Raw genomic sequence first — 16,932 nt, 5'->3', positions numbered from 1 at the left:
GCCCGCCATCGCGTCACGAGGATGCGGGTAAGACCTTGTCGGTCTCGTGGACCTGGCCGCTCCTCCAGGTTCCCGGGTGCCCGGGGGTGCCATCGCTGGGGGGTATAGAGGCACATTTAGTCCACGGACCCCCGTCTACCTCCCTTCCTATGGGGAGGTCTTTTCTTTGCTTTTGAATGAATGCTGTGGCGCCGTCCGACAAGTATAATTGCTTAAGTGTTCAAAATATTTTATAGTCCGTGGTAGTGCTTTTGCTTTTGTTGAATTTTGTCTTGACTGTTATACGTGCATTACTGTATTGCTGTGAATATGTGCTTGTCTGTGTGTGTGTAATAAAGTGCTTGCTTGTTGAACTGTTTCCCGTTTTGCTTCGTCCTTTCCTTTGTTGAATCTCCATCTTGCATCACGTAAGGGATTGATAGTGGGTTTAAAACACCCGGTAACCAATCTGAACCGTCGAGGTTGACGATGACTCCGCTCGGTTATCCCTGCAGCACGGAACGAGCCGCTTAAGCGGTTTGTGTCCGAAGTCGACCTGCGGCGAGGTACGATCACCCGGTCGACCACTCGCGCAGGTACTTAGGTTGGTCGAATTTGGCGAGCAACCCTATCCTCCGCGGGTGTGCAATTGTCACGATCGTGGTGAGGTTAAACCCCCACCCATGACTGGCTCCTGGCGGTAGTTCCCGGAGAGTCACGACTGAATTGTCCGTTCCGGTGGGCGAAGCAGCCGTTATTGGCTACACGAGGTCGTTCGCACGCCGGACGGGCCAGAATTCGCAACACTGGTGCCAGCGAGCGGGAAACAAACTCTCCCGTCTCCAAGCTAAATTCACGGGAATCGGTTCAGGGGTGAGTGGAGCGACCCCCTATTCCCTCCAAATTACGAGCAATTTAAATTTAATCTCTTACGAGAAATAAGATTGCGTTTCAAGGCGAACGGGTGCCGGGGGTAGATACGGATTTAGAAATGGTAGAATCCATGGCCCAGGACGAAAGCCCCGAGCAGGACATGTCCGTGCAGGATGAATTTCCCCAACCGAACCCAGAGCCCGAAATGGGCGCGGCGGCGGCTGCGACATATGATACCTCCCCTCCGCCTCTCCACCAAAACCCCCCGATCCTGGCCGAATCGGCTCAGCCGAGTGTACCCGACCTGGCCCAGCTATGCGCCATGCTGGCGGGAGTAAAGGTGACCATGCAGCAAATGGGAAACGAAATGAAAACGAATGCGCAACAAATGAAAGAAGAATTGAAGGAAGAAATAAAAAACAACATGGAGGCAAATACGCAAATACTGCGGGGTGAAATGCAGCGCGTGGGGCGATGCCTGCAGGCGGGCATAATGGCGGCGCCACGTGCTGGAGCGAACGAGCTGGGGGGGGGGAGTGCAACGGCTGTCAGGCCCGCAATGAAGGTGGGTGAGGACAAACTAATTCGGGAGACGTTTTGGGCGAGGGTAGTGACCGAGAAAGCAACATTGACCGTGACACAGAGGGAAAAACTAAATGGAATGACCGAAACGTGTGAGACGAGACACGAGGTGACGACGGAAAGAATAAAAGAAATAACAGAGACACAGGAGGTAGAAACGGAAGGGGAGAGACTGCACGATAAAGACGGGGTTAAAAACGAGCATACACACACACGGAGGTAGTGGAGGATAATGGGGGCGAGCTCGCGGAACGTGTTGGGACCCGGTGCAAGCAGCTGGATAGCCTCCTTCGGGAACGGAGAGAGACGCTATGCTCCCTTGAGGCGGATCACGACCAGGTGGGTCCGGTCGTGCCGGGCGAGGTTGAAGGGGCGAGTGCTGTGGACAAGTGCACGGAGAGCTTGGGGCGGGGGGTATAGAGGCCCTGGAAACCCTTGGGGTGGCACAAATCCCCAGTGTGGTTACGAGTGTGGTCCCGGTGTGTGTGGTGTCGAGGTGTGTGTTCACGAGTGTGGCGAAATGCGTGCTGCAACGCACGCATAGCGCGGGCGCAAGGGCGTGTGTGAGAGCGACCGGGTGGGTGACAAAGACCCCGTGTGTGGATGAGACCCTGAGTGGGAGTGAGGCCCCGTGTGTGAGTGGTGTGGTTGCGAGTGTGCCGGAGTGTGTGCCTCCCAGCACGCCGTGCGTGAGTGAAGGGGTGTGTGTGACAGAGGACCCGTGTATGAGTGAAACCCTCTGTGGGAGTGGAAGGCCGTGTGTGAGTGGAACCACGTTTGCGAGGGAGGTGGCATGCATGAGTGAACGGCCGGGTGCAAGAGGGACCATGTGTGTGAGAGAGCGGTATGCAAGGAAGATGACGGTCGGCATGCGGGAGCACGCAGCCGCGTCTCCGAGTGTGAATGTAATGGAATGGTGTGTGAGCGTCGTGACACGCAGGTGTGCGTGGGTCGAATGGCGACGACGACGGCGACGGCGACAGAGGGACAAAGGCCGAGTAGCGGCCGTAGCTATTTTGGGGACCGCGCCGGGTTGGCCTAGCGGCGAGCACGAGGTTCGTGCCGTGCAACGCACGGGGCCGCCACGTGCACGCTTGCGGGAGTGAAACCCGGTCCGGAAACGCCCGCGGTGGATGTTGCCGATCCCGCGACGGACAAAAGGTTAGGCGAGGTCGACGGATTTGGACCAGATGGGTTCTCCAGGCGGGCGCGTGTGTGAAACTCTAGGTGGCCTGCGCAGGGGGTTCTGTTCGCAGAGCGCATTGCGCAGGTTATGGACGGGCAGAGCACATGTGTTCGCGTGGGGAGTCCCTCGGAGTGCGAGGTTTGCTTTTGGGGTGCGCAGGGTGACGTCATGGCTGCACGTGTGGTTGAAATCCGGCAGGAGGGGTTGAATCCCTGCTGGATGGTGCCGTCCGGAGGGACGAGGTTCACGTGCAGCTGCCATGACGTCACAGGCAGGTACAAAGTGCGCGAGCTGCGAGTTGCCGCGCTGGTGTTGTGCAAAAAAAAAAAAAAATCGAGAACAAGAGCAAGCTTCGCTTTCGGGTGAACAGGATTCCCGAGGCAGGGGTGAAAGACCCCCTGTCCCGGGCACAGGATACAACTAGTTAGGGGGAAGGGTTAGCATAGCTAGACCGGCTTCATGGGGCAGGGTTAAGTCCTCATGGGGCCCGTGGAATGGATAAGGTAGAGGGATTTTAGTTCAAATTTCGGTTGGGAAATGGATTTATTGATTATTCGGCGACAGTGACAGACTGTGGATGTGTAGAGGAGACGTACCTTAGCTACGTAGTGTTTAAAGGAACGTGCTGTAGTGTAAGGGACGACATGGGAGCACGAGGTAGTTAGGGGAAGGAGTGAGCAGGATGGCAGTGATCAGCGAAGTGTGAGTTGGAGAGAGAATGGAAAAATGTACTTGATGAGTGAGTGACGCCAGCGGGTCTGAGTGAATGGAGTGAATGGGGAATGCATGGTGCGATGAGTGATTGGGGGGAGGAGTGATTTCCGCCCAAGGGACCCCGGGGTCAGTGTCGAGTGAGTTAGCTGGGTTAGTTAAATTGACAAAATGGAAGTCGTTTTGTTGTTGGTGGGGAAGTCGGCTCGAAACCCGTTTGAGGGGTGCAGGAGCCCTGTTGACGGGCTGGGAGCGTGGCTATGAACGGTGAGTATCGCTGAGTGGGTACCCCGGGCACCGGGCTACCCGGCCGCGGAAGGCCAAGGGCCCACGGGGGGTCGGGATAGTGTAGTGGGCACGGGTGCGCCATTAGCCGCGTGGGCAGTGCATTGGGCACGGGCACCCAGGGAAGGGGCCCGGGGCACCAGCCTGCCACGTGAGCGTTTCAGGGGAGTTGCCAGGGAGGGTACTCCCCGGTGTTGAGGGAGCTGGTAGGCTCGGAGGCAGTATAGTGCCCGGGGGTCCCATCGTTGGGGAACGGCAGAGGGTATTGCCTGCCAAGGGAGCCACGCGTCCCAGCCATGAGACCGTGTGAGGGCACGGAAGGAAAATTGGGGGGCGAGGCCTGAAATTTGAGAGGACACCAACACAGGTGACGGGAATCTGGGTTGTTATAACCAATAGATTAAGCGAGAGGCGCTTGTTGGAAGCCCCGGGGTAGTTCAAAAGTTAAATGGTTAGGGTAGATAGGAAGTGTACCCCTCTGCAGCAGCCATCCCTTCGCTCTCGTAGTGGGCCGCTGGACCCAGTTTGGGTTAAGATCGCTGAACTCCGAGGTGGCCATCTTGAGGCTTGAGTTGGGCCTCGACACAGGACTCCAGCTCTCCCTTATTCCCCTCCGGGAAGGGAACGTAGGCGTTGGGAGTAGGCAAGGACAGGATAGGTGAGCCTAACAAAGACGATAAAGGGGGTTAGGGGACGATTCATAGTGGGAAAGTAAAAATAAAAACAACAAAAAATTAATTGGGGCTAAATTGATTTTGACAAATTAAGGGGGTGGGTATGGACAGAGACAGGCAAAGGCGATAGGTTGGGAGGGAGACAGTAGGTAGGTCCGATCCCGCCTTCCGAGTGGCCAACACCACCGCACTCCCCCCACCAACCTCCACTGAAAGGCAAAGGCTGGCCAACTTCATCGGCTGGCTGTGTTACTTCAAGGCCTGTGCCGGCCCACTTCATCGGCTGGTTGTTTACTGCAAGGCCTGTGCCAGTGGATCGTCTGCTGGCTGTTTTTACCTCAAGGCCTGTGCCGGTCAGCTTCTCTGCCGGCTGTTTTTGCTACAGCGGCCTTGTCATGCCATGCCTTGCCTGCCTGCTTTTGCCATCCATGCCGAATGCCCTCGCCATCTTTTGCCCCCGTTCTGTTTTGCATTCCCCCCCTCCTTGTTCATTGCCATGTGCGCCAGGATCGTCGCACAGAATGCGAGGACTGCCCTGTTGGCAGCTACAACATGGGCTTGCAGTGGCGGCCCGTGCACCGTGTTTGCGTCCATCCATTCATCCATTCAACCATCCTTCCATCCATCCGTTGTGTTCATTGCATGTGCCACTTGAGCTCGCACGGAGACTGCGTTTGTGCAGCCCATGCACCGTTGTGGTTCACTGCGTTCATTTCACAAAGGGAGGCCTTGGACTGCGTGTGTGCAGCCGGCCACATTCCCTGTCACCTGCATTGCCTGAGCCAGAGACTGCATGCGAGCAGCCTGGCTCCCTCCTAACATTTCTCTTTGCAGAGTCCATAGATCCTGGGCCATGGAGTAGTGTAAGATTTGCAGGTTAAGGTGTTTAGTTGTGTATCGTATATGAGTGCGCCCCCGGCATGTGTGTCTTAGCGCCGGCAATTTATTTAAGTCGTCCGTATGAGTGAGTTTGTTTAGTTAGTGACTCAGCCCGTAGGTTATTTATTTTGGGGACACGAATAACATGAATGTCGCACTCAGGGATCCGATGGTAAAACGTACTAGGGGAGAACTACACATGATGGCACACGAGAATTTGACGACTCAGGACGAGTCTGTAAAAAGGGGAGGGGGTAGTGTTATGGTTGTGGAAATTCACATTAGACCATAAAGAGTCCTCAGGTGAGATATATCGGTAAGTTCATGTGTAGTTAGCCCAAACCCGTTGTATAGAGGGAATATGTGTGATTCATCCAGGCTGCGACACTTTGAGTTAGCCATTTTTCTTTCTCTATTGTTATTTTGGACCATTAAGCCACCAACAACTCAAACACCACCACCCTTGCCTCTTTACCTCCATAACTCCATCCCGCAAACATCGCTTCACCGCCATTCCCAAACGACGCCCGCCAACCACCAAACCACCACAGCAAACCCCCCACCACCTTCGCCTATCTCCTTCTACAACCATCGACCACACCACCAGTCAACACCAAACGTCGTGCTGTCCAGGGCCCGTTCGGTAATTGATGCCGAACGCGTCGAGCCGCGGGTACGAATGCGTTCCTCTTCACGGGAGAGAATTCTGATCAAAAGAGGATCACGCACCTTTTTTCCATGCCAATGGCTGAATAGAGGGTGGCGTGGCCCCGCCTCCAATCGCGTTTTAATCCTAAAATCTGCATACAGGCTCCTCCTCCGGTCTATAAAGACGCGAGCGCAAGGCGACGCGCACTGGTCGAGTGAAGACGGGAGTTCGGGTCGAGTGAAGATGGAGGTCGTCGTCGAAGTTGGAGTTGTAGTGTGGTGTCGTCTCGTCGCTGGTCGTTGGGCTCGTCTCGTCGTGGAATCGACTCTCCTCCGCTCTCATAAGTGACCAAGCCAGCCAGCCATTCCCCTCGCTCGACCCTGAGCATCAACAATTCTTCCCCCCCCCCCCCATCCGCGCTGAGATAGTGCCGGTGGCCCCGTTTATTCCCCACCCTAACCGTGGTGCCGACCCAACCGTGCTGGCGCGCAGCACGCCGGAGAGGGCTCACCGACCACGCCAGGGGCACGGAGTCGGGGCGCAGCTGTGCGGACATTACGGTTTGCCCGCCATCGCGTCACCAAGATGCGGGTAAGACCTTGTCGGTCTCACGGACCTGGCCGCTCCTCCAGGTTCCGCGCACATTTAGTCCACGGACCCCGTCTACCTCCCTGCCTATGGGGAGGTTTTTTCTTTGCTTTTGAATGAATGCTGTGGCGCCGTCCGACAAGTATAATTGCTTAAGTGTTGTAAATAATTATAGTTGGTAGTAGTGCTTTTGCTTTTGTTGCATTTTGTCTTGACTGTTATACGTGCATTACTGCATGGCTGTGAATACATGCTTGTCTGTCCGTGTGTAATAAAGTGCTTGCTTGTTGAACTGTTTCCCGTTTCGCTTCGTCCTTTCCTTTGTTGAATCTCCATCTTGCATCATGTAAGGGATTGATAGTGGGTTTAAAACACCCGGTAACCAATCTGAACCGTCGAGGTCGACGATAACTCCGCTCGGTTCTCCCTGCAGCACGGAACGAGCCGCTTCAGCGGTTCGTGTCCGAAGTCGACCTGCGACGAGGTACGATCGTCTGGTCCACCACTCGCACAGGTACTTTGGTAGGTCGAATTTGGCGAGCAACCTATCCTGCGTGGGTGGGCATTTGGCACGATTGTGTTGAGGTTAAACCCCCACCCGTGACTGGCTCCTGGCAGTAGTTCCCTGAGGGTCACGACTGAATTGTCCGTTCCGGTGGGTGAAGCGGCCGCTATTGGCTACACGCGGTTGTTCGCACGCCGGATTGGCCAGAATTCGCAACAATATGTAAAAATACCCTGCGCAGACAGTAACCATCTCCGATTTTGAAAATTCCTCCTAGAAAAAAAGTTATGAAGTCAAAATATCTCCGCTAATGGAAATCGCCTAAAAAATTATCTCCGAAATTAGGCAAGTGTTTTGAATTCTGTTTGCGGGAATCGAACACGGCATTAGCAGAGATGAATGCCCGCACATATGATAAATCACTATGACGTCATATCAATTTTTATGACGTCATTCTTATTTTTTGACTTTTTGTTTCACAACCCAGAGTTTTCATCGGATCTTCGTGGAACTTGCCATGTGTATGCAGAAAGCCCACACGCAGGCAATAACCATCTCCGATTTTGGAAATTCTTCCTTGAAAAAAAGTTGTCATAATATCGCCGCTATTGGAAATCGCCTGTACCATTATCTCCGAAACTAGGCAAGCCGTTTGAATTTTGTTTGCCAGAATCAAGCCGGGCATTAGCACTGATAATTTATCGCAAACCTGATACATCACAATGACGTCATATTCGTTTTATGATGACATCATTAAGAGGACGAGGATCTTAGCTCATTTGAGCTTGTTACAACTAAAATATCCGCCAGTCGGCCATCTTAGATCCAATCGTGAAACAAAAGGATGTGAATATGTACAACACCACGTATTGTCATTGTGCCTTGTTTGAACAAAAATCGGTGCATACGTGTCTGAGATATGGCTGCAGATGAACGCGTGGACGAGACCCAATCCATAAGCCCCCGTTTCGGACTAAGTCCAACGATGGCTAATAACCCAGGCTAGACAGGTCAGATGCGAGTGCACATACCAGTAGGTTATCCTTCCAGTCCTTGTATCGACCAGAGATAGGAAGTTTTTTTTTTTTTTTTTGTCCTTTAAAACATAATAAACTTCTTCCTCGTGTGAATTTTTAATGCTTGTGAAACCTCGATTCCTGGCAGTAAGCACACTTGCTGATGCGGTAAGCTGAAACTAATTGCATTGATCCGACGATTGTGCTTCACTTTTAAATAATATAATACTGTATAGTTAAAAAGCTTTTCATTACCTTTAATAATTAACTGCAGATATATCCTCTGCAGACACAGCAAATCGGTGGCAGGAAATATGAAAATTACTGTTGATGGCAGAAAAGTTCAGTGCCTACTTGCCTTTGAGCAGTCGAGTCCGGGTTCGATTCCTGACTTAATTATGAACTGTGACCCAGCTTGGTGTTTCAGGGGTGTCCTGCATGCGAAAAAAACAGGGTGGCAGTTTACAGCCGGTTTGAGATTCGAACCCAAGGGTAGACGGCTCAAAAACGAGTGTGCACATCTCTCAGGCATATACTTGCCCATCTACACGATTCTGACAGTTCACCTGTTGGAAAAAGAATAAAATTAGTTTTTCCATTGAATAAGACACCGATGGTGACAAATTAAAATCTCAGAATGAAATATGTTTGTTAAGCCATTCAGGTATTGACAAAATGTATGGAGGCGTCATGAGGACGATGACTTCAGTGTGTTCCGCGTCCATTCTCTCTCACTGAAGCACAAATCTAAAACCCTCATTACCTTTTGGACCTTTTTAACTGCAATCCTTCCTTCGCTTTACAATGCACGGGAGGCCTGTCGATTTGGAATATTGCTTGACATGTTTGGAATACGTTTTCTTTTAAGCATGCAGTTTTCCAAATGAGAATGGTTGCCTGGGTCTCTTGGTCTACTTACAGGCCCATGTCACTCCGCAACCTCCATAAGGTGCCCGTGGCCTGTGTTAGTCCCTGATAAAGTTGCTCCGTGGCTAAAATGTTGGACTTGTATGAACATTTGTGAATTTGACAAAACCTCAAGTTGGCTGTGCTTTTGCATTTTCTGTTCTGCTGTTCTTACAATTCTGGTGAAATATGACATTCGGAGTTGTATCGTTTGTGTATCGCTGGTTCTTACATGAGTAAAACACCTCCAAACTGCTTACTGGTTTGACAGGATGATGCAGAGGTATGTATGTAGTGCACTTCTTTTTGAGTTGTCTTATAGTCTTTTTTTGCTTCTTCACCCGACTGTAAGCTGCACAATTGGTACTTCTTTGGCAGGGTGTTGCATCAATGAGTCCCTCGGGTGGATATTAAGCTGGTGACCCATCTGCGAGAACTAGTTGGGTGGACATTACGGATCCCACCATGTTGCCGACCCCCAGGCCAAATTCCAAATTCCGTCCCTAATGTGCAGCAGAAGGTGCTGCGTCAATCGTAGACAGCCGTGCTTTGGTGCTGAAGCAACCAGCAGGCCAAATTTGTCATTGAATCCACTGACTAACAACAATGATAATGACTTCAAGATGAAGATACCCGATGGAGAGAGGAGGTATACCAAGCCAAAAACCCGACAAACGAGATGACCACATTGACACATTTTTTTCTTCCACCCTGCCTGCAGTACTTCACGGACTGCGTTCTGCTGAGCTTGCTGGCTTGTGCAGGCTTCTTGCAAATCAGCAGCATCGGAAAACTGCTGATCATGCTGCTCACACAACTCCTTTACATACTGCTCCTGGAGGTGTCACAGGGTCAACTCTTCGACTCCTACGACCTGCTTGTCGAGGCAAATGGCATGTAAGTGTTTCATTGTTGTGGGGTGTGACCAAACGATTGATGTTGCATATCAACTTGAAAGTATACCTGTTGTTGGCTTAATGGTTAGGGTGGTGGGCTTAGGATCCTAGGATCCTGAGTTCAAATTCCCCTCAGCTGTTGAATTAATACCAGGTGGGGTTGACTCTGCCTGTCATCCTTCCGAGGTTGGCAAAATGAGTGCCAGCATGTTGGTATACTGTGTCGGAGTGGCGACCCGTCCAGGATTGTACCCAATAGCCAAGGAGACTGCTTAGGCAACACCAACGCTCTGTACAGAGCATGGTCCCAATGGATGGATGGATGGAACATGAAAGTCATGTCCTGGCCAGGGTGACTGATTTAACCATACAGAGCTAGAACAACTTTACTGTGTTAGACTTACAGAGTTAGACTTTGTTCCCATTCTCAAAAGGACGTTCTATGTACCCCCGGTAATGAATGGCATGCGATGATGCTGTGACATAATTATTAGGACAATTCTTTGTCGTGAGGGTTTGCAGATTTCGTTGGAGGCAACAATTGGAACCTTTCAGAAAAGAAAAACGATACTCGATCTCTCGCTCTGACTCGCCAGTGAATATTCATCTCAGCATGAATGACATGGCTGTTGAGACCATAATGTCATGGTTACAGCATCTTGCTCTGAGTTGGAGAGGTCGGCGGTTCTACCCCCAGCCATTCTAACCCCAGCCATGCTTCCTTGCTTAACATTCAGCATTAAAAAAGAAAGGATAGAGCAGGGACAAACGACCATAGCTTGGATGAGAAAAGAGGGAAGAGAAGAGGTATATATGGAGCATGTAAGAAGGGAGAGGGGTTTTAAAAAAGTCATGCCATATTTGTGTACTTATGAAATAAATGGCCTCTTCACTTTTTAGAAAAAGAGCAATTCCTACAACGATTTTTTTTTTCTAATCTTGAGCCAAAATATTTACTCTTGCTTTTTTCATTTTTTTTTTCTGAAGCATCATGAACCCCATCTTGCCTCTCCCTCATGATCTTCCAAAATAAAAATGGATAAAAATTTGCCATGATCGTGATTGTCTGTGCATCGCTTGTCTGCCCCCTGGCTGTCACAATAAAAAAAAACATTTTTTTTAAATCACTCTCACATTCCCAGGTTCATACGCAGTAATTATTTCTGTTGGAGGACATCACATCACACGCAGCTTGTCATTGCAACCACGCGGTGATAAAACAGAACTTTTTGTGGTTCACTTATTCCAGTGCATTAATACTTTTCACCGGACCCTGAGTTATCCCAACCATTCTTCTTTTAAATATTTTGAAGTCAAAAGTACAGAAGAAGCCGAAGGCCCAACGTCATAAGAATGGCCTGTAGTCAACAAAAGGAAGGAAACAAGCCGGTAGGCGGCGATGGGTCGCTGAGCATGGAAACCATAAGATATAGAGCAAAATGGATGTTATATAGCGGATAGGGAATCACCTTAAGATTATGCATATCAAATCTCATCCAGTTCCATCTACTGATAACTACTCGGTATCCATTTGAATGAAAAGTACCGAAAATGCGGTTTGAAATCGGAAATCCCCAAAGTTCGAGGGGGTGCTGTGGGTGAACAAAGATCTAAATCTAAAATCCGGCTCGATCGTTTGTGCAAAATGTATTCCAGACGATTAGTGTGAATTTTCATGACCATCCGACCATAACCCGAGGAGGAGTAGCATTTGGCACGAAGGCACCTCCAGCTCTCGCATATTATCTATTTTTGCACTAATTGATCTTTGATCCCTGACCAAAGCGAAATCAGTCAATATGTCCTGAGACAAAGTTGTAGTACTCATCGAGTACCATGAACCTGCAAAGTTTCATTCGTATCGATGCACTCACCTGGTCGCTAGGGGCCCTTCAATTTTCGCCAATTTTCGCGCATACCCTAATTGTAGGGGGCGCTTCGGGTAAAGTATTCCATATATCACAAAAACCGGAATATATTTGATAGAGCATCACCTGTATATCATTCGTGCCAAATTTCATAACCCTACGTGGGATAATGGCTTTCGGAATTGATTTCGCGTGAACGGTACCGATTTTGAAGGTTTTTCGGTTGTTGCTAGGGAACCAAAGCGTCCCTAGCAACCATCACAATTTCCAAAGCATGAGGTCATAAGATGTACCTACCACCCGTGTTTGGTCAAAATCTGCTCACGTCTACTACCAATTATGCTGATGATAAACAAACAAACAAACATCCAAACAAACAGACAGAATTACTGACAATAAGGGTCACCTATTTCGGCAACCCAATAACAGCCAACTATGCAATGAGTGGACATGTACCACACCTGGGGTTGTCGGAATGTTCCCACCATTGAATTAATGAGCCAGCTGGGTTTTTTTTTTGCTGACAATCCAATAGTAACTAATGTTTGGCAGTTCTCCTGAAACTAAATCGGCTTCATGTTGCTGAGAATCCAAATCCCAAAAAATTTGAACCCACAATGTGTGGGATTCCAATCCAGTGTCCTCATCAAAAATAAGTTGAATTTAAATAACGATGAGAAAAGGGTTTTGTTTCATTTAAAAACGGGTTGTGTTTGATACACCGACGGACAAAACAACTCGTCCACCAAATTTTGTCGTAACTCGTCCACACCGTTTCGATATCGTGATATACTAAATATCGTTTTTGGCCCCATCTCTCAACGGTGAAGAATCACTTAATTTTTTTTTCTCATATCTGGATCCAGATCTTTAACAAAATTGAATCAATTCTTCATAGTCACATACTTTAACCTGTCAACCAAGTTTTATCCGAATCCATCAATAACCTTTTGAGATATCGTGCTAAATATCGTTTTTGGCCCGATTTCTTAATGGTGAAGAATCACTTTTAAAATTCTCGTATCTGGATCTGGATCTTAACCAAAATCTAATAATTTCGTCCTTGTCGCACACCCAAGCTGTCCACCAAATTTCGTCCCAACCCGGCCTGTCCATAACTTTTTGAGATATCCTGCACCCGAGAGATAAACAGACAGACAGACGGGTGAAAACATAATCTCCATCCACCTTCGGTGGCGGAGGTAACTAACCATATCATGTGAGTGAAGACAGCCTGAAGAGTGTAAGAGAAATTGAGATATATTTGATGGATTTTTTATTTTATTCTTGACCCACAGAAGAGTCATTAAAGTGTCGGATAAACAAGACATTGATAATTTGGTGAGATGGGAGCAAACGAACAAGTCCATTGTGTTGTTATAAACTTGGACATGTGAGAAAGAAATCAGGTGAAAAGAAGGATGGAAATCTCTCATCCTTCAAAACCGTGTCTTCCTGTCAAGATCAGCAGGAATGCCTGCATGATGACAACCATGAGGATGCCATAATTACAAAGGATTTGCATTTAGATTGAAACATCTGTTGTTGTTGGTTTTGTTTTTTTTCTCTCTCTCACCACGCTCTGCCTTTTCCCAAGTTCTCTGTACTCTGTACAAGTTTGTCGAAGTCCCAAGTCTCTCTGTTGGGCTGACGGTCGAACAGCCCGTTACAAAAATCTCATGACATCTGATAGAAATATAATGATGGTATAATCTGATGAAGTGAGAAATTGTGTAGATTGGCAAGTTCAAGGCCCTGCCAAGCATACTCTGACGTCTTACCGATACGTTCTGCCCAGCAAACTCTCTCTGCTGAACGAATCCTGCCGCAATTTCCTTTGGACTGCACAGGGATGTGATGTAGTACACATGACCCTCTGTACCTCTCACCATGTCTCTGTTAACCCCACCCTTCTGTGTCGCCACAGGGTTTTTGCAGATAACACGACTACTACCTGGTAAGCTTGTAAAGCCTTACATTAAGCAAAGCTGAGCCTCATTGTGGAAGGGTGGGGTGAGGGGTAAGGGGTGTGGATGGAGTGTGGGGGTGGATAATCTGCATAAGGACAAGTTATCCAGGTGTCAATGAAACTGGGATAAGTATAATCATCTCATAAAGGTGTGACTAATATATCTACGACATTAAAGTTACAACTGCAACAGAATAAATTCAACAACACATTTTAAAACTCTCTTAGAAAGCAATGAATGACGCTAAGTTTAAGGGGATTTTAAAAACACAGCGGCCTTTTTGACAGCATTTTATGTCCATCAAAGGTTGACCATGTCTCAACCAGTGGACTGGCAGCCCGTGTAAAGCACACCAGGTGAGGCAGACCGATCACTTTGTCCCCTGAAGCTCATTGCTGAATCACCTAGCCTTTTTAATGACCATCCCATTGCAAAAATGTTAAAATCGAACCTGGTGACTATCTTTGGGATTGGAATCTAAAACTTGGTTTGGAATCAAGCCTTTAATGTTGGTACTTTCAGGCAAATGTAAACCCGTGACCTCAAAGGCTCGTGAAGTCTTTTCAGCATTCGTCTATCGTACCCACTTCATGGAGTATTCTTAAAACAAAAAGAAACACTCCTTCTGGAGGAAAAAATCTTACATACTAGTACGTGCCCGTACATGCGTACTCGTACGTGTGTGCTCGTACGTGCGTGGCCGTACGTGTGTGGCCTTGCGTGCAAAAAAAAAAACAAAAAACTTTCAAACCACGTTCCAGAAACAACCACACCTTCGCTTCCACACCACACCTTCGTTCCTTCGCTCTCGCGTGGCCGTACGTGCAAACCTCCCCAAAAAAAACCTTTCAAACAACCTCACAGGCCGTTCCTTCGCTCTCGTAAACGACGACTGGATTGGGGCATTGTGTTTATCGATAAATGCGCATAAGAAATTGAGAAATTATGAGAATAGTTAGTCATCACTATCCGGAAGTAGTGCGTGCCCGTACGGAATGTTCACATGCATTCCACGAATTATCGCTTGCATTGAAATAACAACTGCTGTGATACACACACACAGTTAATTAAAATCAAAATTAAAATCAAGTTTACCTCCCTGTCTTTGCTTGTCATGACATTCGCTGCCATTGACCATTGCCACTCCTACGCCACGGAACTATGGTGCCCTTTCCCCATCGGCCACGCCTGTGCAGCAACGTGTCCTGTCATTGGTTTGGTAAATAAATGGCCATAACTTGGGAAGCCCTTGTCCGATTAATATCAAACCTTGAAAAGGCACATCCTCAGGTCCCCAGTAATATTCCTGGCAAGTTTCAATTAGATCGGACCAGTGGTTGTTGAGAAACAGGGGTCACAGACACACACACACACACACACACACACACACACACACACACACACACACACACACACACACACACACACACATACACACACACATTGCTGGAATTATAAATAGATAAAGCTGAGTTTGTGTCTGTTGGTCATAAGCGCCACCCATTCTACAAGCCATGCCTTCCCCTCTCTCCCCAGTGTCACAAGTACCACCCATGAGTCAGGCCACGCTTTCCCTCCAGCCGCCCAGAAATTGCCGCCATCTTTTTCACTCTGCAAAGCTCTTAGGGTTCATCAGCCTCTGTGGTTTTCACCAAACTTTTCAACGCTTATTAACAAAGTGATGAACATGTAATTCACATGATATGTGAAGGAAATAATTGGCTTGGTCATGAAATACCTGCGTCCGTAATTAATTAGCCGGGAGGTGGGGTAAATTCATGAGAGATATTTATTTTGGACACGTACACTTTCGTACACTCAACATCACCTCTGAGGTTGTGTACATTCTAACAACTGAAACGACGTGTTGAAAACTGAGCAAGGTACATTTTCATTCCAACGAAAATTGTCATGAATAATATTTCACATCTTCAATAATAAAAACAAGAAAACTGTCCTTTTGTCGGGGTTTCGTATGTACTGTATGCTGTCCAGACATCCAGGGGTGTGTTCAGTTACCAAGTAGCTAGCTAGCGCTTACCAAGCCAGTTGTTCCTTCTCAACAGTTTCTAATGGAGTGCTTGCTTGAGTGCTTAAGCCATTTGGCGAGTGCTCTACAACAAACTTGGGAACTCAACACACCCCAGATTCATTTCATGAGGACAAACATCTGTCTACACTATGACTTATTTCGGCTACACTATGAATATGGCCCCCAGGAGGCAGATCTGACACGTGCCAAGTTCGATGCGACGAGGCAAGTTAGAGGTTGGTCGGAATCGAAAGCGGGTTTTATTTTAAGTATTTATTTTTCCCAAACATGGTTAAAAACCCTGTGAAAATTCCTTTCTGGGAGGGGAAGGGTGGAGGTGAGAGTCCGAGAGAGGGGGAGTGGATTGGAGGAGGCAGGGGTAGATGTAGGATGAGGGAGGGGAGGGGTGGGAGGAGGGATCTGCTCAACCGTTGCCTGGCAACGCCAGGTACCCCTGCTACTATCTAATAATAACAAGGAGCATCTTATGACAAAACCAGACAGCTCCAAACTGCCTGCACTGAAATGAAGTCATGAAGCAGTCACCATCAAGGAAATATTGCAAAAAGAAATAACAGTTTTATGAAACTCTAAGGTTTTGAATTGACAACCTGATTAACTTATTGACTTGTTTTTTTATTTGTTTTCTGAATACTTTCTTGTTTTTACTCCCTCTTCCACAGTGAAAGCATGCCAAAACGCGTGGCCTTGCGTGTTGCCACACCTATCATTCTTGCCCTCTTTGTGCTGGCATTGTACTTACATGCACAGCAGGTGGAATCAACAGCTCGTCTCGATTTCCTCTGGAAACTGCAGGTGTGTACTTTACTATCATCCTTAGCTGATAGTCATTTTTACACGATGACTCACTTGCCTTTGGTTCATTCTTTTTTGACAAGATCTAGGTTCATGTAAGAGTGTGGTGACAGAGGGTAAAAATGTGTCGTAGTGACAGTGAAGTGAAGCAGGGGAATGAATGAAGTGGATATGAGAGGAAAGACAGGGTGGGAGGAAAGGTAGTAACCTGAAAGTAAGTTGGTTGGGTTAATGGGGGAAGAAAAGATTGTGAGTCAGGATGGGGGATGAAGATATACATGGGGTGCACAATCTGCTTGAAGCCCTGGAGAGAAGAGTTTTATTGAACCATCTCCAGAAGGCAGTTCCCCAAATACCAAGGAAAGAGGAGCATAAAACTAGAGGTGGGTTCTTAACTCGGAGGGGGTTAGTGGAAGAATGCGTGCATCCTGGATAACACGTGAAGGTTGGAAGGTTGGAAGGTTGGAGAATTGATACAGCAGAGGGAACTGGATCAGTGGAGAGGTAATAGAAAAGA

General features: G+C 48.2%; 1 protein-coding gene across 6 annotated transcripts in view; it reads left to right on the top strand.

Annotated features, from left to right (window-relative positions):
* ADCY5 (adenylate cyclase 5) overlaps positions 1-16,932 on the top strand; it is a 383,952-nt gene that overhangs the window by 338,679 nt on the left and 28,341 nt on the right. For all 6 annotated transcript variants that reach the window (XM_085874713.1, XM_085874710.1, XM_085874712.1 and 3 more), the window contains 3 exons: positions 9,555-9,730; positions 13,525-13,554; positions 16,283-16,415. In XM_085874713.1, the coding sequence (XP_085730839.1) occupies positions 9,555-9,730; positions 13,525-13,554; positions 16,283-16,415 (339 nt within the window). The remainder of the gene's footprint in view (positions 1-9,554; positions 9,731-13,524; positions 13,555-16,282; positions 16,416-16,932) is intronic.

Source organism: Eptatretus burgeri, chromosome 3 (assembly GCF_056783735.1).
Source record: "Eptatretus burgeri isolate ZD-2024b chromosome 3, Ebu_testis_v1, whole genome shotgun sequence".
NCBI lineage: Eukaryota > Metazoa > Chordata > Myxini > Myxiniformes > Myxinidae > Eptatretus > Eptatretus burgeri.
The sequence above is the reverse complement of the archived record's forward strand: the minus strand, read 5'-3'. Positions and strand labels throughout refer to the sequence as shown.